Source organism: Apteryx rowi, unplaced genomic scaffold, assembly GCF_003343035.1.
Source record: "Apteryx rowi isolate R43461 unplaced genomic scaffold, aptRow1 scaffold_88, whole genome shotgun sequence".
NCBI classification, from domain to species: Eukaryota; Metazoa; Chordata; class Aves; order Apterygiformes; family Apterygidae; genus Apteryx; species Apteryx rowi.
The window spans coordinates 1781831-1805418 of record NW_020451182.1 but is presented as its reverse complement, the minus strand read 5'-3'; the positions used below and the strand labels follow the sequence as shown (position 1 = coordinate 1805418).

Sequence of the window (23588 nt, the reverse complement as noted above, 5' to 3'; positions counted from 1 at the left end):
TTAGAAAAAGCCACTAGATAGATTAGACTTGCCCCTCACTGCTGCCATTAACACTGAATAAAAGGCTCATGCCTGCAAAAATAAAGGTGTTTTGTGAGTCTCATATAATATATAATATCAAGTCATTCAGGATGGGACAGACACCCTCATTTCAATGGAGGGCACACATCCCTCTCTCATTCAGATGCTGAAAGTGCCTGGAAAATTGGGCTGTCACAGCAGTTTGGTGACTATATGGGCTAACTTAGAGTACTAAGCCCTGGACAGTGCCTGAATAATGGCCCAGTACTCTTACCTTCTACTGACATGGGCATCTGAGATCTTTTAGTACCTCAGGATCAAGCTCATGCAGTGGTAGGGACAGATAGCCTTAAGGCTAAAATAGGGAACTGAGACCATCTGAAATTCTAGCCATAAAACACCTCTTAGGAAAACAGCTGACAGGATACTTAAATACAACATACTTGGTTTTGATAGTCTGCAAAATCAAGTATATGTATTAGGTGAGATAAATAAATTAAAATAAGGTGATATTGTTCATTTGATTATATTAATTTTCTCTTATAATTTAGAGATTATAAATGTCCCCCAATTTCTTGCACCTTTGTGCCAATTTGTCAGATCAAGTAGGAAACACAATCCTATTTAACATAACCAGTGTTTGGAAAATACTAATTGCATCGCTCCGTTTAATTTATTTTTAGGTTATACTGCCCTCTAGGGGATTAGGCATATAGCTAGAGATTTTTGCATAATACGATTTTTTTTTAATTCATGGAAAAAGAGGTCACTTTCTTTGTACTGCAGTAGAATATATTAATCTATATAGATCTCATAATTTAGCATTTTAAGTGTAACTTGCATTAATTCTCTTGGGAAATATATTTTATAATTAACATAGAGTCTCTGTTTTCTGGATGTGTGGCTGACTTCACATAGACAGAATATTCTTTTTACATTAGGATTTTTTACAGGGTCCTGTCAATAAAATTAAATCGGGGGAAACTTCCCACTGATTTCAGCAGGCATTTCATTAGAATTATGAGAAAACTCAAACACTTAAATATCCAGTGTGAAGTATATACATACATACATACATACATACATATATACACACACACACACATATATRTATTTTATATATATATATACACACATAATCAAAAATAACCTCTCAATGTTTTTGAAAAATCAGCTGGTTAAAATAGAACAAATGGCAGAGCACTCACCATATCAATGGTTGTGATGCTTTTTGACAGACTGAAAGTTAAAAGAAGGAAAATAAGGAGGAAATGGAAAGGCTGGAAAAGCGAAAGAAAATTACTAAAAACATTGGCCTCTGGATGGGTGAAGAAATTCACAGGTTTTTTGCAGATGGCAACACTTGCCAGGGTAGGAGAGTCTGGCTAAAAGGCCAGATTTCTAGTTGCCTAGTTATTGCAAAAAATCCAAATCTTGGACCTTCAGTGTCCCTTACTGATGCCATGATTCTGCCACTGACTTTCTCCTCATTCCATTTTAATTCTAAAATCCATTGACTAAGCAATAGCAACATAATCTTGGCTGACTAATTGAGGGGAACTTGCTCCAAGGTGTGGCAGAGGTGGTACAGTGGCTTGACAGTTTGTCTGTCTGCTAATGTGCCAGAACCTTGTCTCAGAAGCACATACCGAGGACATGTTTGGCCAGGATGGCTTGAGCAATACCTTCCGTATTAGACTGGGAATTTGCTTCAGAGCTCTCTTAAGTCTCCAGTTTGTTCTGGGTCTGTATAGATCCTCCAGTTACCTGGAGGCAAGGCATGTTCGGAATAGGAATGCTCCTTCTGTGCTAACTTCAGTGACTCTACCAAGACACACACAAGTGCCCTCACAGACTGTTCATGCCCATAGGGAGAGTTTTCCAGTACTGCCCTGAAACTATAGCCATTGCTTTCACTGCCCATGCTTATCTCAGTGTACAGGCACAGTTCTTGTTTCTGTGCTCGTGTCATATTTATTGTTTGGAAATCTTGTGTTCTTCTCATCTCTCTGTAGATTAACAGCAATGTTTACTATTCTTGCTGGGATTACTCACTACCCAGCTCCATGGTGCAGTTGGAACCAAATATTTGATAGCATAATTCAACCCCTGCAAATGTGTCAGCTGCCAACTCTTTTCCCTGGGCTGTGCTCTGGGACCTTCTGGATCTGCCAAAGCCACACTTCAGGTACTCTCCCAGGAAGTCTCTGTATCCTCCGTCCTTGGCTCTCACTGCTCTTTTTCTTTGTTGGAACAAGTCCATGTTTGCCAGTCCCAGCAGAGTGTACAGGGCCAGGGCTTGCTTCTGCAAAGTTATTTCTAGAAATCTAACAACTCCAGAGATCCCCTCAGGCTGCCTGTTTTGTCTGTCAGTTAATGATGCTTTCTTCATCGCTACTGGTACCACTGGAGCCGCTGTTCCCACTGTGGTTCTCTGCATGCTTAGAAAGAATATAGCTGAACTGGCTCGCTCGAAGGATACCCATTTTCTGAGACGGTGCATTCTCAGGTAGCATTTAAGGCATAGGCAGCCAGACTGACTTCCTGGATTACACTCCTCTTCCTTCCTACATTTGGGCTACTCCCTCAGTTTCCATGTAGGCAGCCTCTTTACAAGGAGTGGCCACATTCGAGAATCCATATTCCGTAAGGAATTCCAAAATACCAGCAAAAAGCCTGTTGTACTTCAAGTTCAACAATTAAAAATACCCTGCGAGAAGAGTGTGAATTCCATCATTTCATTTTGAAAAAACAAAGCTACGCTTTCACACTGACATTTTCAAAAGAATCCAGTGAGGCTGGTCAGACATTAGAGGCGCTTTTTATATTCTGTGCCATTGTGCTAGGTACACATCCTCCAGGCAGTAAGGAGTAATGGAGGATAAACATTAAATCATAGCATTCACATGGCCAGTTAAGAATCTGCATGGTTGAATAGACTCATTTTAGCATAATTTAGGACACATTTTACATAATATATTTTCCTAGATCTTGCATGCCTGCATGAAGAACTTCTTGACTCCATAAGTGATTCTCTGATGAAAACAAACAAGGCCCGATGGTGACTAAAGTGCTCCTCAACACAAGAGCAGTGCTGCAGCCAGATTCTGCCACAGCCATTCTTGCATTAAGTAGTGACTTAGTCTACAAGTAGGATGTTTAGTCTCAGTCTGAGCACTGCTGGTGAAAGGTGCTACTCAGCCTGAAAAAGAACCTGATTTATAAGAAGAAATACAAGCCAAAACAACAGCTTTTCCAGTCACAATAGTTGAGTGGGGAGGTTAAGATTTAAGATGTAATACTTGAGTTAGAATTTGCCTTGGAAAGCAGGGTTATCTCCTCTCTTCTGCAAATCTCTTCATGGCCTTCTTGCTCACATACTCCTAGGATCCAGTCTGGAAAACAGGACTCACAGCCTGTGCCTCACAGACCTATCCCTCTGCATTGCTTTTGCACTGACTTACACAGACAGAAATAAGACCAGAAAGCAATGAATCATCTTGTCCAACCTTCTATATATCAACAGTCATTTCATGTCCCTGTAAGACTTGTATTGAGCCTTGAGTGTGACTTGAGTGTGATTTGAACATGCCTTGCAGAAGGGCCTCCAGGCTACATTAAAAGAGTTCTTACTCTTACTTATTAACTACAATTAATTACCATCACACTTTCAACTGTGTGCCCTGTTCCATGTCTGAATTTGGCTGGCTTTCAACCTCCATTGTTGTTATGCCTTTCCTCCCTAGGTTGAAGAGGTTTTTGCCTCTAGGAATGCTAGATCTTATTGCAGAGCATTCAGCAAYGCAATTGCATGTGCCTCTTCACATAATAACCAGCATAATAATCCCGTGTGTATCTGGGAAGAGACTTTTATGCTGTTATGAAATGATCCCTCAATCTTCTTTCTGGTAGGTCAAGTAGATGTAGGATTTTTATGTGTTTTGTCCTTATTTTCATCTTCCTTGAATCATTTTGTGGCTCTTGTTTGCATTTACTCCTGTTTTCAATATATTTTGAAAATGTGGATGGAACCAGTAGACACAGTGATCTAGCATCGATCTCTTCACAACTAGAGATGGAAGGAAATCATTTTCTTTCTCCTACTTTCCACTTCAGTCTTCAAAATCTAAGGATCACATCAGCCTGTTTTCCTCCACAACTGTACTGGCAGCTTCCAGGGAACTCTTGGTTCACTAGTTCTGTTTCAGATTCAAGGCTTCYCAGCTATGTTTTCCCTATTCCTTCTGTAGGACCTGTTTCTCACTCCTTCATGTACCACTTTGCCTGTGGCAATGTTCAAATGTATTTTTAAAGGCCAATCTTTCAAAGCAATACATGCTGCTTTATATGGTTGCCTTTTCCACCCATTACCTCATATTCTGCCCTACACTTGGGGTGGCAGATAAGGGGCAGGACCATGTAGCCAGGGACGGAAAGAGAAATGGGAATAGAATGACTCTTCTAGCAGCAACAAGCTGATAGATTAACTCAACCATCCTGCAGAAACTCACCTGAAGAAACATTATTGACAGGAAACAGAAAAGGGTTTCTGTCTTCTGCATGTTTTAATTTGGGACAAAGAATGTGAAGAACAGGAAAAATACAAAATATTGAGGGATTGTGATTAAAGGAACCCAGCCATGCTGTACACTGAAAGAGGCAGAGATCCTATGGAAAAAATTATGTGTGATCAGATGATTAAAGACTATGTCAGAGTAAATAAAAAAGGGCTACCTCATTTCTGGAATATCCTGACTTTTGAAGGTATAACTTTGCAAATGCAAAGATGTTTAAATGTATTTGCACATGTAACACTCTTCTTATTTATCTCCCCCAAGAAACAACCTTGGACAAGCACGAGACAGACTATGGTCCCATTTTAAATTAATATTAAGCATGTGCTTAAGCACTTCCCTGAATGAGACAGGCCTTAACTATCTAATTCTACAGGTCAAGGTAGGATTTTTTAGACTGTGTAGCTAGGCTTCTACATTCACCCCTAATGGTGTCAAGGGCTAGTTTTTAGAAGTGTTAAGTGTCCAGCAACACTTCATCATCAGATACCTAGCTATAACACATGTCTCATTGCTATGCAGGTTTCTTCCATGGACGTTCTGTCTTTGTTCTGTTCATGAAACTTAATATTTGTTATTCAAATAAACAGGTATTTTAAAGCAGCCAAGGATGGCTCAGCTTTAACTTGCTTATTGTGCTATTTTCTCTTTTTGGCCTGTGAGGGAGGGTCTGACTGTGTATTCCCATATATTTAGGCAGCTCCTATCACAATGTTAAGCCTTCCTTCTGCTGATGAGCTTGGATGCTATTGTGCTAGGGAGAAATACTGGTGATATATCTATATAGTAAGCACAAAAGGAAAAAGTTCCCATATGAATAATGGTTCAGAGAACCTGGGGGAAGATGGACTTATTTATTCCCTTTACTCTCTCAGTCATTTGGTTTCCAATAGCAAAAGATATTTTCCTTAAAGTTAAGATCAGCTATTCTTTAATCTCCAGGAAAATGATTACTATCATTTAAGAAAATTATGTTCTTTCTAATTAAGCTGTTTTCAGACAATTAAATTGCTTCCTCATTTTCATAATTGTCTCATTGCTAAGATCTATCTCTTTCCTGATTAGCAAGGTAGAAAAATCCCAATCTTTTTTTTCTGTACAGTATTTAGTAGTTAAGAAAAAAGTCCCAGCAAATATTGTGAGTCAGATTCTTCCCCACAAAACTTGCCCCTTATATGCTGCTCTGGCTTCACAAAGTTGATCAAATAGCCAAAGGCACCCGGAAAGGTAATCAGAAAAGTAAGAAGAAACCCGTTTGGGATAGTCCTGTGGTGAGCTAGCATGGGAGGAACCATAGCCTGGGATGCCAGAGTGCTGGAATGAATCTCTCCATCGCCTTCATCTTTCATGAGGAAAAGAGTGACTTGCCAACCAGTCCCAATGGGGAAGAAAGCTGGCTCTGTCGCCGAGGACCAGGGCAAGGGGACATGCTTGAAGGATGCTAGCGCAGTGTCACTGCTTCCCAGTTACAGAACAAACAAAAACACCCTATTGGGCAGGTATGATACTCATGGCAATGACTGCATTTCTCATGCTGCTTTGGCAGTTCACCTGCAGGCAGACCATCCTTGTGGCAGTCAAGTCTGTGATTCCAGATCTCCTGAGAATTGTACATAGCCACCCCCCRACAATACAGACTCTTGTTTTGTCCCTTCCCCTGGTAATACAAAGTACCAGCTCAAAATGAGACAGTTCTGCTGTGTGGAACAAGGGATCGATTTAAATTCTGCCAACCCACTAGGGCAGATGTCCTGTTTTCTACTGCATGTGCAATACTTGCTCTTGGCACTACCAGTAGTACTAAAACTAAGGCTTAAAACTGATCTTAGGTAAATGGAAGCTCCACTTTTTGACATATCTAGATAAAATGGACCTTGATTTTTCCTTTTAGCCCCTTGAAAGCACGCTTGTCTACATCAACAGTTTGTCTACATCTCAGTCTGAGGTCACAACAGACTAAAACTGTGGATTCCCAAATCCACAGTACACAGCTAATTAACCTTCACTGGGCATTAAATACTTATTGTGTTCAGCCCTTACTGCTTACAGAGTTTGGTACACAATTGATTTGCTGTGCGCAGATGCCTTGAACAATGTACATAGGAAGTCTGCTCTTTCCTCTCCTAACTGCAATTTGGTGAGTTAGTTGTCCAATACACCTGGATCCATCAGAGAAAATTTATTTTTGTATCTCGTGTGTATAAATAACTTTCTTTTCCTCTTTCTCTCTTTCTTCTGTTCTCTCTTTCCCCATGATCTCCTGTGCTGTTGCAGTAGGGTGTTAGCTGTTAATGTAAGAAATCTAACACTTACTGTAATGTACAAAGTGTTATAGGGTGCTAGGTGTTACAGGGTGCTGGGGGATGCCATGTGACTTTTGACATGTGAAAGGTATGTAATGAAAGTCCTGCGGATCTTCCCATGCTTTTTGCTTGGTTTCCTGCAACTTCAGGGGGACTGTTCAAAATGCCCAGAGGTATTCCTGAGTCCCATTTCCTTAAACTGGGTATTGAAGGAAAATACATGGATGGGGAGTTGTGTTTCAAAAGCTCTGTTCCTAGTCTGGCATGCATTTACTGTCACACACTTGTTATTATGAGAAATAAAGATATTGGATTAGTCAAAAACTATGGACCAGAGTTGTATAAATGAGAAGGCAAGGGAACATATAGTATGTATGTATTGAAGATAGATGATTAAAGTAATCAGGTTAGATCCTCAGCTGACTATAGAGTTGTTCTTAGAGCGACTGTGACAAACGTTGTCTGAGGATCTAGCTCACTATATCTCTAAAGGTAAGGCTAGGATGGAAAGGGCCTTTCCACATTCACACACTCCTTGCCCACCTGCGTGAATGGGTGGTACACATTCACTCTAGACCAGCCTTTGCAGTGCTCAGAGACACAGAGAAACGGCAACACAGACTAGCCTGAGGCAAGTGTAATTCAGCCTGTGAAGGAGAGAACAGTCCYAAAAACATCCTATGAAGTCAAGGGTGTCTCTCACAGCACAGCCTCCTCACGTTCCCAGCTTCCAAGTCAGCCTCTCTTCCGCAGCACCAGGCTTGGGCTCTGTTAACCGATCTCAGCCTACAAGATAAAGGCAACACCTCGTTAGTGGCACAGTCCCTTCCTTCCTGCATCACCGAGCAAACTTTCTTCAAGAGACCCATTCTCCATAGTTGGTTCTCAAGCACACAGTCTGTGAATGCTGTGTAATGAACCCAGAGATCCCTTTGGTCTCTGCTTTCAATAACTCTGCATCCCACCAGCAGTGATTCCTTTAGCATTTCAGAATTTTTCCAGATCCCTTTAATTATAACTTTATGGGCCATTTTTTCTAAGTGGCCTTAAAGTGTCTTCTAACTTTGTGCCCAAAAAGGTGGTTGGTAGGTTGGTTGGTTGGTTGGTTTGTCTATTGGTGGGTGTTAATAAGTACAGAAATAACAAATCAGTAACATAGAACATATGAGTACTGATCCACACTTTTGTGGTCAGGAGAAAAGAACAAACGCATCRAATAAAATTCAAGAGGTATTTCAGCAATGTATTGCTCTTTCTACAGCTTGTTCACTGCCCAGCTTATACAGTGACAAATTCCACCTGAATTTACTGAACCGCTTCATAATAATATTGAGTAGAGACGAACAGAACAAGGAGCTTTCCCAGTCTCCCATAACCCATAGAAAGGCAAAGAGCACAGGACTTACTAAGAGGGTAGGGAAAAGATGGAGGAGGGATCTTGGCTTCTCTCCCCAGAGTGCAKACTAGCAGAGCTGGCTGAGAGCCTCCGTTCCTGGCTCTGAGCTCAGCCATGTGCAGGGCTGCCCCTCACTGTGCATTACAAGCAAACTCCAGACCGTACTGTCCCTTCACACCTCTCAGCCTTTGGTGAGCCTTTAGTACTGATAGCTTTGCTCATTTCTAGAGTGATTTGTGTTTCATATCCTAATTAACTTTACCTGTGAAGAGTACATACTCTGGCTGTGTGTTTGCTTTAACATGACTTCGAGTCACTAGTCATGTAGCTGCACTTTGGTTGTTATTCCCATGGAAATTGAACCACAGAACGGATGAGCCTGCCTTTGAAAATGCTGAATTCATCAACTCTCATGATTTTCACAGGAGTGTCACTGTGATTGTTCTTTTTCTCAGTGGCCTGGCTCTTGAAAACAAATGATAAGTGATAGCACATACAAACATGCACAATTTTATTTTTCGTTAGACCTAACATGCTCTTTTGAGAGAAAAATATATATAACAGAAGTGTTCCCCAAAAAGAAAGTAGGAAGCAAACATAAAAAAGTTATTGTATTTTTTTAATCTCATGAGTTTTTAAACTCATGATTCCATGATTTTTGAGATCTGACTCACCGATTTTTAATACTTGTGTGATATGGTGTTGAAAATGTGACATAGACTCATAAGCGTAAACACATGAACATAACTAGATATATTCCTCCATTAGAGATATTCATGGGAACATTAGCTATCTCCTACAGTCTCCTTCCTGTAACATTCCTAACTAAAAGTAAAAAAAAAAAAAAAAACCTTAAACAAAGTTTTTTGCCTTCCTGATGTGAGGGACTGTTTTGTTGCAGTATCAGGGGCCGTTATTGCTAACTGCCTCTTTTGTCACAGACTGTCTTTCAAATTGTTCCACGGAAAGTGTTTTTATATGAACTTCATTTCTTCCTTGGTAATTTTGTGAGGGAAAGGATAACCAATGTCAAAGCTGAGGAGGGTAGCTGAGGCAGCAGCCAGCATCAGAGGAAACACAGATGGCAGAGCAGTGGTTCAGGTGCAGCAGCCCTGCCAGACACAGTGGTATGGAAATGAGGAGAAGATGCAACCAGTGAGTCCACAGGTTTCCTCTGAGAGTCAAGCCTCTGCTGTTGATTAGTCTCATCTTGATTGTTTTCAGGAATACTGACACTCTCACACTCTGCTCTTCAACTTTCTGCCCTTTTCATCATACACTTTAACAGCCTGTCTCAGAGGGTGATAATGAAATACAGATAACTTTCGTCTGCTGAAAAGAATCCTGTAGAAAATATCGTGTGGGAAGTGATCCTTCCAAACACCTGCATGTCCCCTCTGTACTGAGGGCTGAGCTAGCTGGAGTGTGTTGTAAGAGTGATACGCAGATGATCAGTAAGCTCTTTGCTTGGCATCCCTTTTTCATTATGCTGCCATTTTAGAGAAATGTTTTTATAGCCTCTGCTTGATTTTCCTTCAGATCCCTCCCTATGTATCCTCCCTTCCTGCCTCCTACAAAATATGGCCAGCTGGTTACTGCTAAATTTAAACAAAGATGTGCTACTTGTAACTCTCTGTTTGCTTCATCCATACAATATTACTAGCCTAACTCAGCTAGCAAGAAGTACTTCTATTTTGATGCGCACAGGGACCGTAAGCCCAGATGAAGGTCAATGAAGGCTGTTGCATAGATAAATAATGCTGACAGGGAGTGCTCTAACTGGTTTTCCACAGGAAAGTGCTGATTCAAAGGGATTGCGATGCTTGAGGGGCACATGTGAATTCTGTTTGACATTTGGCAGACACCACAGGAGCAGGAGGTTGGATGCCCAGTGGTGGTCTGCAGAGCAGCTCCATGACCAGCAAAGTGTGGCCCAGATCTCCACCTGTTCCTAATGCTGCCATGCTGATACTGAACAAAACAAGCCAGCATCTCCTGTGCAATGGGAAGCGTTCTTTCTAGCCAGCTCTAATTACAAACAGCATACCATTTTAAAATAACCAATAAAATARGGCATCAACAAAGGAGCTGTTCTTTGCATCTCTGAGATTCACACAGCGTCCAAGAGCTCAAACATCAAGGAGAAAACAGCAGGTAGCTTAACTCCCAAGATCTCTCCCCTGCTGTTGTTATCATTGACAATGAAGGCAGTGTTGTAAGTGCAGAGTGCAATGGACAATTCATGCACTTACTGTGTCTTGCGCTCTAACTACAGGCGCGTGATTTTCTGAAGAAATGATGACAGGATCAAACATATTCTGGCAGATGCTCACAAAATCAGAGCCCCTTTCACTCAGTAAATGACCATAAAAATGCTTTGAAGATGACAATAAAAAGTTATTTAATCATGTTCAAAACAGAAGCACCTGCCAAGTCAATATATCATTTTTTACATGATTGGCTGGTACAGTGACAATAGCGAAAAATGCAAAGTGAGGCTGTTGGGAGCAGCTACTGGTCTGATTCTGTAGTAAGCATAGCCTGATGGTGGAGAAAGAGAGAACAAGGGAAGGGGAAAGAGAAAGTAAGAGAGTCATGCACATATTCATACATATTTCCCTAGCCTCCTGATTTTTCAGCTCTTTTTACCACTGTTGCAGGATGCCTTTTGGAACCTACTCTCAAGATGTCCTGAGCACCCTCGATTTTTAGTGAAGGTAGTGTCCTAGGGAGAAGACACAAGTGACCTAGAAAGAGACCTGAGGCAGCATGGGTGATCTTCATGCTTTCATAGCAGAGGGGAAAAGGTACTGGGGCGAGGGGGAGAAATTTGGCCTTTTTGTAGGATCACTGCCCTAGGATCTCTCAGAACTGGTGTGTAGGGGGGGGATGCTGGTAGAAGTAGAGACAGAGAGAGACTGTCATGTGTGGCTGGGCCCAGATATACCCAGAAGCCCAGGACAGCTGGTGTCTGCCATGAGCAGTGTGTGCTATGGGGCCATGCCATGCACCAAAGAGCCCATGCCACTACATCACAGTTCCATCTTCTCTGATTCGGCAACATTTTTGCACATGCCTTTTACCTGTGACTTGGCACATGAAGTCATAGTATTGAAGAGCTTCTCAGCTATACCTGGTGCAGTCTGAAATCATGACACTGCTTTACTGGGCTCTTTCAGGGTCAGCTGAAATTAGAGCAGCCCAAGGGTGGTGGCAATTTGCATGGGTTGACAGCAGACACCATTCTGGACCTGAAGACCACCAAGGTAGCAAATTTATACGTGCAGATTTTAAGGCCAAAAGGGCTTGTTGTGATCAAGCACTGTGACCTCCGACATAATACGAGCCACGGGGATCCTTGGAATTAATTCTCACCATGAGGCCAGCATCTATGATTAAAGTAGAACATTTTTGTTTAAATATCGCATTGTAGTTTTAAAATTTTCAAGGTCAGAGAATTTGCCACCAAGTTGTGGTAAAAATGGTTAATTATCCTCACTGATTAGGAATCAGGACAGATTTCTAAGTAGGATTCATCTAGCTATCAGACCTCATTAAAGTTTTACTTGCTAAACTGAAGAGCCTTTTATGACAAAATTTATATTCACTGTGTGAGTTTTTAACTCAAGTTGCTTCTTCACGGTCTTTTGATAAGCTAGAATAGACAGAACCCCTGACCTTCACTGCACCGCACATTTTCCAAACCTTCACCTTTCTTGCAGCTCTTGCATGATGACTCTTGAGTTCTTCAACATCTTTTTTAAAATGTATACACCAGAACAGTATTCCTGTAGTGACTTGAAAACCAGTGCACCAAAATTCAACTCTCTGTTGTCAATGAAACATTTAAATCTAAAGTAGTCAAAGTAAAAAGTAATAATAGACTGCTATGTTACTTTGAAGCACAGATAAAATTAATTTTCTGTAGCCAAATTTAAACAGACAAATGTTAAAGTAATCACAAACATACACATTGATATTATGAAAACTAGTTGGGCAACTGAGTCTGAAGATTACTCAGTGGTAAAATTAATTCTCTAGGATTATTATATTAGATGTGAGTGAAGAAAATGGAGTGCTAAATTACCAGGTTAAAAAACTGATGAGGAAGGGAGGCATGTTAACACAATTTCAACCTTTAGTAGAAGGCAAATAAACCAGGCACAGCAAAAGTACTTGCAAAGGTGAAGACAGAACTTCAACACCGAAGGCACTAACAGTAACATTGGCATAGCATCCTGAGGCCGATGTAAGAGAAGTATAGAGAAGAGCTGAGTAAAAACAGTCATGTCCATGTTATAACTATATGTCCAAAGGCTGAAAGGCAAACAGCACAGAAGGATGTTTGAAAATGCTGTGCTCTGTGAAAAACAACTGGGAAACGGAAGAGACCAGGAGGAGCCCCCAACTGGTACCCAGCTAGCAGCAGCAGATGTATTTTCTGAAGTGTGATGGCAAAGCAATCATCAAGAATGATACTGTATTTTGCAGAGAGCAGATGTGTCCAATTAGGAGCTCTACGTGAATGCACACAAACAACAGAAAGAGGCAAATCAACAGCTTACAGAAAAGCATGAYATTAACTATTGGGCACCTTTCCATACTGGGTTGCAGCCTTTTCAGGGAAGTTCACTTTGTCTGGCAATATTGGAAAGTTATGAGCATATGGGGTAGGTGTAGAAAATACCCAATATAGGATGCAAACCTTGAAGAACAACTATAGAAAGACAGGCATAGTAGAAAAGAGAAGTAAAAGGCATAACACAGGTTTTATGAAATACATAACAGTTAACACAAATAGTCGTATGTCTGAGAAAAGATACAATAGATGGCAGGGATCTTCAGTCATTTTACATGGCATCCAGATAGGGAGAAATAAAAATAGTATATTTTGTTTTTCAATCACCTTTTTATTGCAGCATAAAAAAGACATTATTTACTTAAATGCACATAAGATGTGTATGAGAGAGTACACAAACAGCCCTGCATAGCACCTGAAGTTCCAGTGTATAATTCATCTAATTCCATAAATCAACATATTTTGTAAAAAATAGGATTTTTTTCTCTCTGGATAGTTTTTTTCTCTGTAATTTTTAAGTGGTTATACTTGTGATTTAGTAAAATCATTATTAGTGTTGAACATCATAAAGTCATTAACTTAGTACCAAACCTGCCATCTACACACAAATAAAGGAAAATAAAGAAGTGAGAGGAAAATGTATTCCCAGCCTACAAAGTCTGATGTGTCCTGCCAGTGAATATTACAAAGCTATACTGTAACTACCGGGAATGTCAAAAGATCTTTTTATCCTCAGAAAGACTGTGAACTATTCAGCGGGACTGTTATGCAAGTTGGATGAGCCTGGGGAGTTTGCCTGGCTGCTCAAAAGCAACGTGAAGATCTCTGGGACAGTCCCACAGAAATGCAATCTCCAGACTCCAGAATTGGTGAGAATGAGATTTGTTCTTTTTTGTTCTGATTATTGCTACCTGATTTTCCATATCCTTTTCCTGTTTCTGTCTGGTCCTTTTCTGTTCTGAAGTATCCCTCATCCGGGGCCAGATTCAGTCAGATTCTGAAGAAGGTATCTAACTCCCATGATTGAGCATTAAGTGGAGCAAAGAGCTATGGAGAAGCAACTAACATGACATCAACTCTGAATGGTTTTGTCTCCTTTTGCACAGGAAGACTGTGCGAGACCTTCAACCGACTGTCTGCAATGGTCTTCACTGGTCTTGCAAATAAAGAGAGATATAGGTCTGCTCTGGAGAGAGAGASAGATTCAAATTTTTGTTTAGGAGACCTATATTTGGAGGGTAGCTTTTTAACATATTTCATGATGTCTTTTAAATAGAAGAGGGTTGGAGATTACAAAATGAAAACTGGGACAACTGCCAACATCATCAGTCTGGAGACTTGACTGCCTTCACTCTTTAGAATGTAATTGTGAGCCTGAATACGATGGAAAGTAATACTGGCCTCACAGGTCAGTAATCTGTGCCTAGTGGCAGACAAAGTTCTCTTATCCCTGTTAAATTCTGTAGATGTGTAAGCAACTTTTGGTCACATCAGTAAGGCTAGTTACTGCTGAGCTGTGCTACTCTGCTCCTGCATGATACTTGAATGGCTTTAAGCTTGAGAAGCACAAAGCCATTTCTCTGATGTGGGAAGAACTGTGCATCCATTGCCCCGTTTCTCCCAGGAAGTTCCCTATTTCCCTTTTAACTGATATTAGAAGCCTTCCGGAAGTCAGGTGAGGTGCCTGGGATCCTTCTCTCATTGCTGATGGTAGTGGCACTTGACTCTTCCTCCTTTTTTTTTTTTTCATCTCAGGAAGATGGAGTGGAGTCTTTGCAACTCTTTGTTCACGATGTAAATTTTGGAAAGCGTGCACTATCTGATGCCCAATCACATCAATGATGTGATGATCATGGGATGGGACCAGTACTAAAGGGCTGGAAGCATCAACTGAAGGGGAAGGAAAATAAACTATCTAGGCTTTTGATGAAAGGGCTGAGCACTTTCAGGCTCAGTCTGGCATTCCTTAGGTCCTAGTTGTTCCTATCTTCTTAAGAAACAGCAGTTATCAACCATCTGAGTCCAGTTAAAGATAGTGGACCTTCATCAAAGAGCTGTGGCTTGTGAAAGTCTCTGTGTACAGGGAAAGCCAGGTCTGTGCTCTTCCACAGACTGTGATAGGCACCACTGGTTTCTGAAAGCAAAGTAAGGTCACTCTCCCACACAGCATCAGACAAGCCCTGACCCCAGAGTGGAAGGCTACTGCTATCAAGAGCTATGAGGTAGGAGGGGCTGAAAAGTACAAAGAGTTTCCACAGTCTTGATTAGCACTTAGTTAATAGCACAGTCCAAGCAGGTTATTAACCCAGACACACATATTGCAAGGCTGCCAGAAGCCTTTCCTAAGTCAGTGATGAGGGAAGGGAATTTCTTTTGGTGCATGGCAGAGTTCTGCTTGGGAAGTGATCTTTTCCATCTGTTTCAATTTTTAATCCAGAAGCTAATGATGGACACACATTGGCAGGGACACACTCAATTCTGTCACAGATTATAGCAAAGACACTAGATTATATGCTCTTTCTAAACTATTGACCATTTCTTGGAGACAAAGTATGGGTTCTCAGTTAACAAACATGTGCTCAGGGGTTCCCACTGAAACAGGGCTGGGCCTTTTCCAAGGCAATAATTTATTTACTGACTAAGAATAAAGCACCCAGGAAGATGTTTGAGGACGCTAGCAATGCTTTTCATTGGCTGAAGATGGTATTTCGGTCTTGATCATGGCATGTTTATTCATTAGTTTCAGTGAAATCCCAGGCCTATTTGCAGGGTGAAAGTGACAGTGAGACCTGGTGTATTGGTGGGGTGAAAAGAAAGGGAGAAAAGACAGAGACTGTGTATGTATTTACCCCATTTAGTAGGAAAAAAAAAAAGAAAAAAAAAAGAAATGATCTTCTGTCTTGCTAAAAATTAAACCAGAAAAAAATAATGGAAAATCCACTGAAAGTCAGAAAGTTTTCTGCCTGGAAACCATCATCACATCAATGACATCTATTATGATGTATCTGATAGATATGGCTTAACCACTGGTTAGGATAACAAATTTTCCTTGCAAAATACACTTAAAATTTAGAAGTATTCTTTTGTTTCTATCAGGAAAAACAGTATTTTCAGTCCTTCCCTATTTTCTTGACAAGACCATAGCTTTTTGTCATAAATCTCCATAATGCATTGAACTCACTTACTGTTTAATGTATTCTTCCTTCTACCTGGAGGTACCAGTTAAGGGGGCTGCTTTTCCCATTACTTTAAACCTGCCTTTAAAGCTCTCCCTGCACCTCTGTAGCGTTCACTTCCCCAGGGCCTGCCACAGCACGATTTTATCTTTTCTCCGCACCCAGGAGTTGCACCTGTTGTGTTCCTGGGCTTGGAAAAAGTCAGTGCACGTTTTGCTTAACGAAACCCGCATTGGGACACTGCAGCCAGTCTCGAAGGGAAACAACCGCAGCCTGGAGCTGTGATGGGAAGAGGAGGCAAGGGACACCCAAGCACCCTCTGTCATTGTCCAAACAGGCAGTTATTGGTAAAAGTAATAAGATAAATAAAGGTAAATAAGGTAAATAAAGACCTGCAATTTTACAGGAGCTTCGTAGGGCCGTGGGTGGGCTCCAGGACAGGAGAACAGCCTGGATAGCCGAGGAGCTGGGGAGGAACCCAGAGCCCTCCGGACTAGATACTGCCAAACCCTCGGCAAGCTGGCAGAGGGTAGATTTGGGCTGGGGGAAGGGTCTTCTGCTGCTGTCTTTGTTTCTGTTTCTAATGACGATGTCGTGCTATTTTCGCGGTGGATCCTGCTGCATAGCGGAGTAGCAAAGAGTTAAAATGGAAAGCAGCATGTGCACTTTCAAAACTACGTGTGACAAAGTCCACTGCTTAAAGTCGGGTTCCCTTCCCTCCCTCCGCCCCCACCCCTCCTTCCAGCAATCATTTATTATAAAAGGGTTTTATGATACAAATTTGATAATCTCCCATACACATTGGCACTGTTCTAATTGGAGTTGTAAGCCCATAAAATTCAAGCCCTTTGTTTTCATGAAGGCCACAAGGTTTTAAAAGATACTATTGTACCGCCTAAAACCCATAAAATTGTCACTAGGGACTGATTAAACAGTCCTGAATTGAAACAGTGCGGATTTTGTCTAGGTCCTTTTCAAGCATAACAATGCTCTTTTCAACTCCCAAGACAAAAGGAGGTTTAAGGAGCGATTCTCTGGGAGATTCTTCTAAGATAACCCCATCCATATGGGAGACAAGGTGGCCAGCAGCTGAGACGGAAAAAAGGGGGGAAAAAAAAGATTTGGGATACGGGGGGGGGCGGGGCGGAATCAAGGGAGGAAAAAGCCCCAAAACAGGTGACAGAGAGGCTGTATCCCCCTGTGTCCTTCCTGCACGTCGCAGAAGCCTGGCCCGCTCCGTATCTCACCCTCGACACCTGGCACCCGGCCGACCCCTGCCTGGGACGATGCTGGGAGGGGATGAAGGTGGGAGGACTGGGGTCGCTCCGTCCCGCCGTCCTGCCCCGCCGTCGGGGTCTGATCCTCTTGCATGGAGGCACCCCCCCGCCCTCCGCCGGAGAGAGCCCCCCCGGCCTTGGCGGAGGAGAGGCAGCCGCSGGGAATCAGGTGCTGCCAGGCAGCCGGGCCGCGGAGCGGGGGGCACGGCACAGCCCAGGCACACATCTGTTCAGGCGTGGCCCCCTCCCAAGGGAAACCAGCTTCTCACGCCGTGTTTCCTCGCAGGGAAGCCGTCGGGGTCTGTCCCCGCAGCGGCCCCCTGCGCCGGGCGCAGCGCGGCCGCGGGCTGCCGGGCAGGTGGGCAGTGCGGACACTGTCGCCGCCCGCGCGTGGCCCTCTCCCTCCGCTCTACAGCTTTTCCTCGGAGAGCAGGTTGCCTCCTTCAGACTCCGGCGGGGGCTTCACCCCCTAATATCCTCTCTGGCCCCGATCCCGGGTTCCTCATTCGCGGCACCCCTTGAAGGGGTGGAGATTTATCTGCGTGGGAACAGCCAGTCTGGTCTATATTTCAAGGATACCTGGGTTATTTGGGGAGGGTTTGTTTCCCCCCCCTTGACGGTTAACAGGACAATTATATAATTTTTTTTCCATTAATAAAACAACCAGTTCCCCAAAGCATTTCAAAACGTAATTCTTTGGGCTCTAAAAGACGTTACTATCTTCTCCTAACTATCCTTTCCTACTAGACCTGTGGAAAAGACGCGTTCTCATGCGAATAGCGGCCTGAATCCTGGGTCCTGCTTTAGCAGGTCTAAAAATGATAACATTGAACCGGCTCCCTGTCGGTGCCAGCGACGCCGAGCTCCTCGTCCGTGCGCGGCAGAGCGCGGGCAGGGGCCGGGGGCGAGGGCGAGGGAGGAACCGCGCGGTGCAGCGACGCGGAGCCTCGGCCCCGCCGGGCATCGCCGCCCAAAAMGAATGCCAGGTAGCCTCAGGCGGCGGGGAGCTTCAGTCTCACGCCTCCCAGAGAAAATAGCACCAGGTTTAAAGTGCGGTGTTTGTAACAAACTTTATTCGCCGTTTACCGGCGTATGTGGGTAAAATTAGACGAACTTTAAAGTGAAATTCAACTAGCGAGTTTAAGAAAAGTATTTAAGCTTTATGGCACAAGAGGTAATCCTAAGAGAAAGCCCTAATCGTCAAAAATACACTTCCCCGCCGGGGAAAATTTATTTGCCAAAAATCAGTTTATTAGTCACTGCAAGAATAAGCTATTTTAAAATAATCTAGATCGCTAGGATTTTTTTTTTTTTTTAATCGGGAGATCTCTCGAAACGAAACACGAGGAGCGGAGGTTTTACAAAAATAGAGCCGCACCCGAGATCCATGCCCTGGGGCGAGACCGGCGGAGGGGGAGGCAGCCCAGGCGAGCGGCCCCCGGCCTGGCGGCCGGCGCTGCCTGCCCGCGGCACCCCGGGGCGCCCCGCTCCGCGGCCCCCGCCCGCCCGAGCCGGGGGACGCGGCCCGCGGCGCTGCCGGCGCCTTTCGCGCATCAAGAGCCTGGGGCTGGGGACTGGACTCCCCGCGCCCTTGGGATGAGTCCGGCCCTGGAGGGCGAGGCGCCGCTATCACCAGCTCCAGGAGACGATGGCGGGGTGCGCTAAGTGCTGGTAAGCGGGGAAGACGCCGAGGGCGGCGGCGGAGCCGGGCGGGCAGGCTTGGTAGCCCTGGACGGCGAGGGCCGCCTGGGCGCTGCAGCCCGCCAGGGCGCAGGCGAGCTTGGGGCGGGCGGCGGGCGGCGGGGGGCTGGCGGGGCAGCCGCGGCACGGCTCGCCGTCCCGCACCAGCACCGGCACCACCACGCGGCGCAGCAGCGCCGGCGGCCGCGGCGGGCTGCCGGCGCCCTCGCTGCGCGCCCGCTTCATCTTGTAGCGGTGGTTYTGGAACCAGATCTTCACCTGCGTGGGGGTGAGGCTGAGCAGGCGGGCCAGCTGCTCCCGCTCCGGCGCCGACAGGTACCGCTGCTGCCGGAACCGTCGCTCCAGCTCCAGCGTTTGAGCCTTGGAGAAGAGCACTCGCCGCTTCTTCTTCTTCTCGGCCTCCGAGCTGCTGGCGGACAGCGACCTTTGGGTGGAATCGGGCAAGCTCAGCTCCGGGCCGCTCTCGTCGGAAGCTGGGGACAGCGAGGGGTTAGAGAGAGGGGGCGGCCCGCGTATGCCGCCAAGGACGGGGCAGGGATGCCGGGGAGGAGCCGCGGAGGTGGCGGGCCGTCGATCCCAATCGCCTCCTGCGGGGAGAGCCCCGGGTGTTTGCCAGTCTGGATTAATCCCAATAGTCAACAAGAGATTTGATCTAACCCCCCGAATAAATTAAACCTGTAACACGGGGAGCAGTGGGCTTTCCCGCTGCGAAGCAAAGACTCTGCCTCGGTGTGAACCCCCGCACAGGCACGGCCGCTCCGCCACGTACAGCCCGGGACTTGCGAGGTGTTAGCGATTGTGTTCGCTCGGCGCTATAACGCGATATCAGGCTGCCAAGTGCTTTCATTCCTGCTTTTCTCCTTCTGCTCGATTACTGTAGTATGCGATTTATCTCGACAGGGTTCCTGCATCCATCCAAAGGTCAATTCTCCCCCCCCCAACACACACACACACGCACACACACGCACACGTGTATTAAACGTTGTATATCTGCGGATACAATTTATGTGTGTGTGGGAAGACAAATGTGCTACAAAACTGGGTTTCGTGCTGGAGTCTGCTCTTCGCGATAAGAAGCGCGTGGGTTTACGCGGTTGCGCCCAAGGCGCCCTCCGCTGCAGCGCGGGGAGGTGAGGCACTGGGTGTGTGCTTGGCTTTCCGCTACCGTGCGTGCGGCAGACCTGAACCCCCCCAGCCCCAAAAGGCAGGATTTCTTGCAACAGTGAAACGGGGAAAAAAGAATCCGGGAAGCGAGCTTAAATGATAAGCGCAGATACACGCGTAGGCGCAGCCTGAGGGTGAGCTTTCTGCCATTGCTGAGGACACGGACAGACCTACGGTTAAAAAACCTTTTCTCTTTCAAGCCCGTGGCCGGGCTGTTCCTGCTGTTTCATTGTTGCAATTTGGTAATATTCTATAAAACTCCCAGCCTGGATCCCCCCGATCCTGTCGGCTACACACGCTGGAGATTCGCTTCTTCATATCTTCCCCGAAGGAAGGGGAACAAATAAAAGAAATCTGTGGAGATGACGAATTCCTGTCCGTTTCATACTCACAGGGATAGTGATTTCTGTCTGTTTCTATCCACCCTCGGTACGGCGAGCTGGTGTAGTTTTCCGCTGACTGGTGATGATGAGAGGCTTGCTTTATGCTATTAGCCTCTTGTTCTGGTAAATCCAAAATGCTCCTCACTGTAAAGCTGATCCTGCCAGATGTGGCCATGGTAGGTTGTGCACACCCCCCAAAAAATTATCGCCCCAAACACCCAAACGCCCTCCCTTAAAAGCTACAAGGAAAGGACTGCGCCGGTTACTGGGGAATCTCCCGGCTCAAGAGGACCTTCCCTTCCATCTCCACCTAAGCCCAAATATTAGTGTCGTTTACAGAGGTGTCCTGTTTATATAAACAGTCCTCCCCACTGCAAACACTGCCTGCTTGGATCGTCCCTGTCTATAGGATACTAAGTACCTGAATTAGTCAAGTGCTAAAGCCCTAATGGGAGTAGGTGTAACCCCCCCCTCCCGCCACCCCCATGAGAGAATAACCCGTTACCTCCCAAAGACAGCAGGAAACAGGCTTCATCATTACATATTCTGTCTGATTAGCCAAAAGTGGGGACAGATAATGGTAATTGTTAGCAGTGAATAACATCTTGGGTGGCATGTGGATGACCAACAACCACCCCCCTCCATCCACCAAAGCCACCAGAGTCCCTTCTATCCGCAGACAAAGTGAATCCTCCCAGGACATCCGCAGAGCCTGCCGAAAGCCCCCTCCCCACTCTGCCTCTATTTTTTCCCCCTTTCCCTCTCTCTTTAAACCTGGAAGAAATTTAAGTCGTTATTTGTTTTATTTCCCCCGGTTATTTGCTGTGGTACCTCCAATACTCCCTCCTGTCATTGGCAGGTTTCCTACCCTCAAATGGGAATTTTTCACACCTCCGTTGTGCTCTCCGCAGGGAAAGGTGGTGTGGGCGCGTGTGTGTGCGTGTTAAGGGGATGAGATCTCCGCGTTTTTTTGCTTCTCTTGGCCATGGTAGATGTAGAGTACACTTTTCCCTCTCGATGGGGTCCATTTGACGGGGTGAGGTTGGTTGAGTACGCGTTGGGAGCCCGGCACATTTGGCGCATAAGCAAGAGTAGGGAGGAGGGATAGGGAAGATTTTTTTAGCATCATTTTGCATTGCAGTAATCCAGGGAATACCCCCTCGGGCGAAATGTGTGAGTGGACGAAATGATTCCAGCTGGGAGAGAGGGAGAAAAGATCAAACACGGCGCGTTTATTTATCCGCGCGTCTCCCGTCCCCGCCGAGCGCCGCTTCGCCTGCCAAAAGCAGTGGCAAACAAACCCGGAGCCCCGGGCCCACTTTCCGCTCCCGGCAGGGGGGGTGCAAGCGGGGGCGCCCCCGCCGCGGGGCGGCCCGCAGGAGGCCCGGCGGCAGCTCCGCGCTGCCCTGCGCGGGGCGCGGGGCGAGCGTCGCCCGCAGCCTTTCGCCGGGCGGCACCGTGCCTCCGCGGGGCTGCGGTCCAGCTCTGCTGGGCCCTCCTCAGTGCCCGCCGAGGACTTAAAGAGGACGCAAAGACAACAAGGCTAATTAGCTGTTCACTTGCAAAACCGCGATGGCAGGTCTCGGTCGTTAGCTGCAGGGTAGGGACGGAAATGACTGATGGGAGCGAGTAGCCTATTTTGCGCGGGTCGCCCGCCGTGGCTCAAGCCGAGGGGGCCGTATCGGGGCCGGAAGCAGAGCAGCCCCATCGCTTGTCGCYGGCTCCGCAGGAGGGACATGCGGCCCCTCTAGAAATAGAGTGGGAGCCGGTGTCCTGCTAGATAGAGGACATAGGGACCCTGAGGAAAAGGAGATATCTAATTTCTCCCAAGCATAACTGCTTTCATTTGAATGCCGTCCAAAAGTGCATACAATACAGCCCCGTCGGGTAAATTGCGTGAAAGCGTGTGACACTGTGTGGCTTGAAACAGAAACGCAGATATAGATGCAGATATTCTTCTAATCGGCTGCTTTGTTGGTTCAAATTTCCCTGTCCAAATAGACATCTACAACCTACTGTGTATAGATTATATTTATCCATCCCCTGCTTTCGCCCCCCAAGTCCCGTTCCCTGCCTGTCTCTGGCCGCCGCCCCCACTCCCCGCCCTGCTCTGTGTGTCGCTTCTGGAAACAGTCACACTTCATGGTGAAAATGTAAATAGAGCAATAATGACAATGGAGAGGCGAGATTTATATCGGAGAGATTTGTGGGCGAGATGAACGGGGCACAAGGCTCCATTTGGCCAACTTCCTGCATATTTCTTCGGGACTGGACAGGCTCCATATAAACGATTCCCAGGCCATGATTACTGCAGCCACCTATCAAGTGTGCCTGGTGACAGTAGTTATCTTCCCTGCTTCAAGCACAGCCTCCCAGCCGTCCTGGGTGGTCGGAGCGAGGGGAGCACAAATACATGCCAACTGCTAGGCCGTGAACAAAAGGGAAATGTAGCCCTATGTCCCGGACCTGTTGGAAGCATTTGTTCCAGTCGAGATTTTGCATTTGTTCAGATCTGGAACAATAGGTGATTGACGCCTTCCCACAATGTGCTTTAACTCTCTGGGATAAATCGGAGCTTGTTTCTTGTTGTCATGGTTTTCAATAGGGTTCAATGGGATTGAACCACTATCGACTCTGCTTTACGTCTCCGGCAGCCCCGTCCATACAAATTTATTAGTTATGTCTTTTTAAATGAGATTAAATTGGAAAGACGTGGCCGTCCTCTGCGGACCGACTCCTCCCGAGATGGCTCTCGGCCCCTCGCCCCCTGCTCCCCGCGTTAACCCTGGGCAGCCCCGCGGTCGGCGGCGGCGGGTGCGGCTCCGCGGCCGCGCAGGTACGGCCGAGCGCACCTGGCGCCCCGGCGGGCTCCCGCCGCACTGCCCAGCCCGGGACGCAGGCCGGGGCTCCACCACGCTTCCTAACGTCCCGAGTGTAAAAGGAGACCGAAAAGTGCTTATTAATATCTTGACTCCCCAGGCAAACATTTGCTGAATGACTGGGCTGAGGCTGAG

General features: G+C 45.7%; 1 protein-coding gene across 1 annotated transcript; it reads right to left on the bottom strand.

Annotated features, from left to right (window-relative positions):
• Positions 1–18955: 18955 nt before the first annotated feature.
• On the bottom strand, positions 18956–20749 carry NKX2-8 (NK2 homeobox 8). The gene is made up of 2 exons (XM_026090885.1): positions 20584–20749; positions 18956–19500 (listed from the first exon to the last, which is right to left on the bottom strand). The coding sequence occupies exons 1-2, from the start codon at positions 20747–20749 to the stop codon at positions 18956–18958; spliced, it is 711 nt and encodes a 236-aa protein (XP_025946670.1).
• Positions 20750–23588: the final 2839 nt, after the last annotated feature.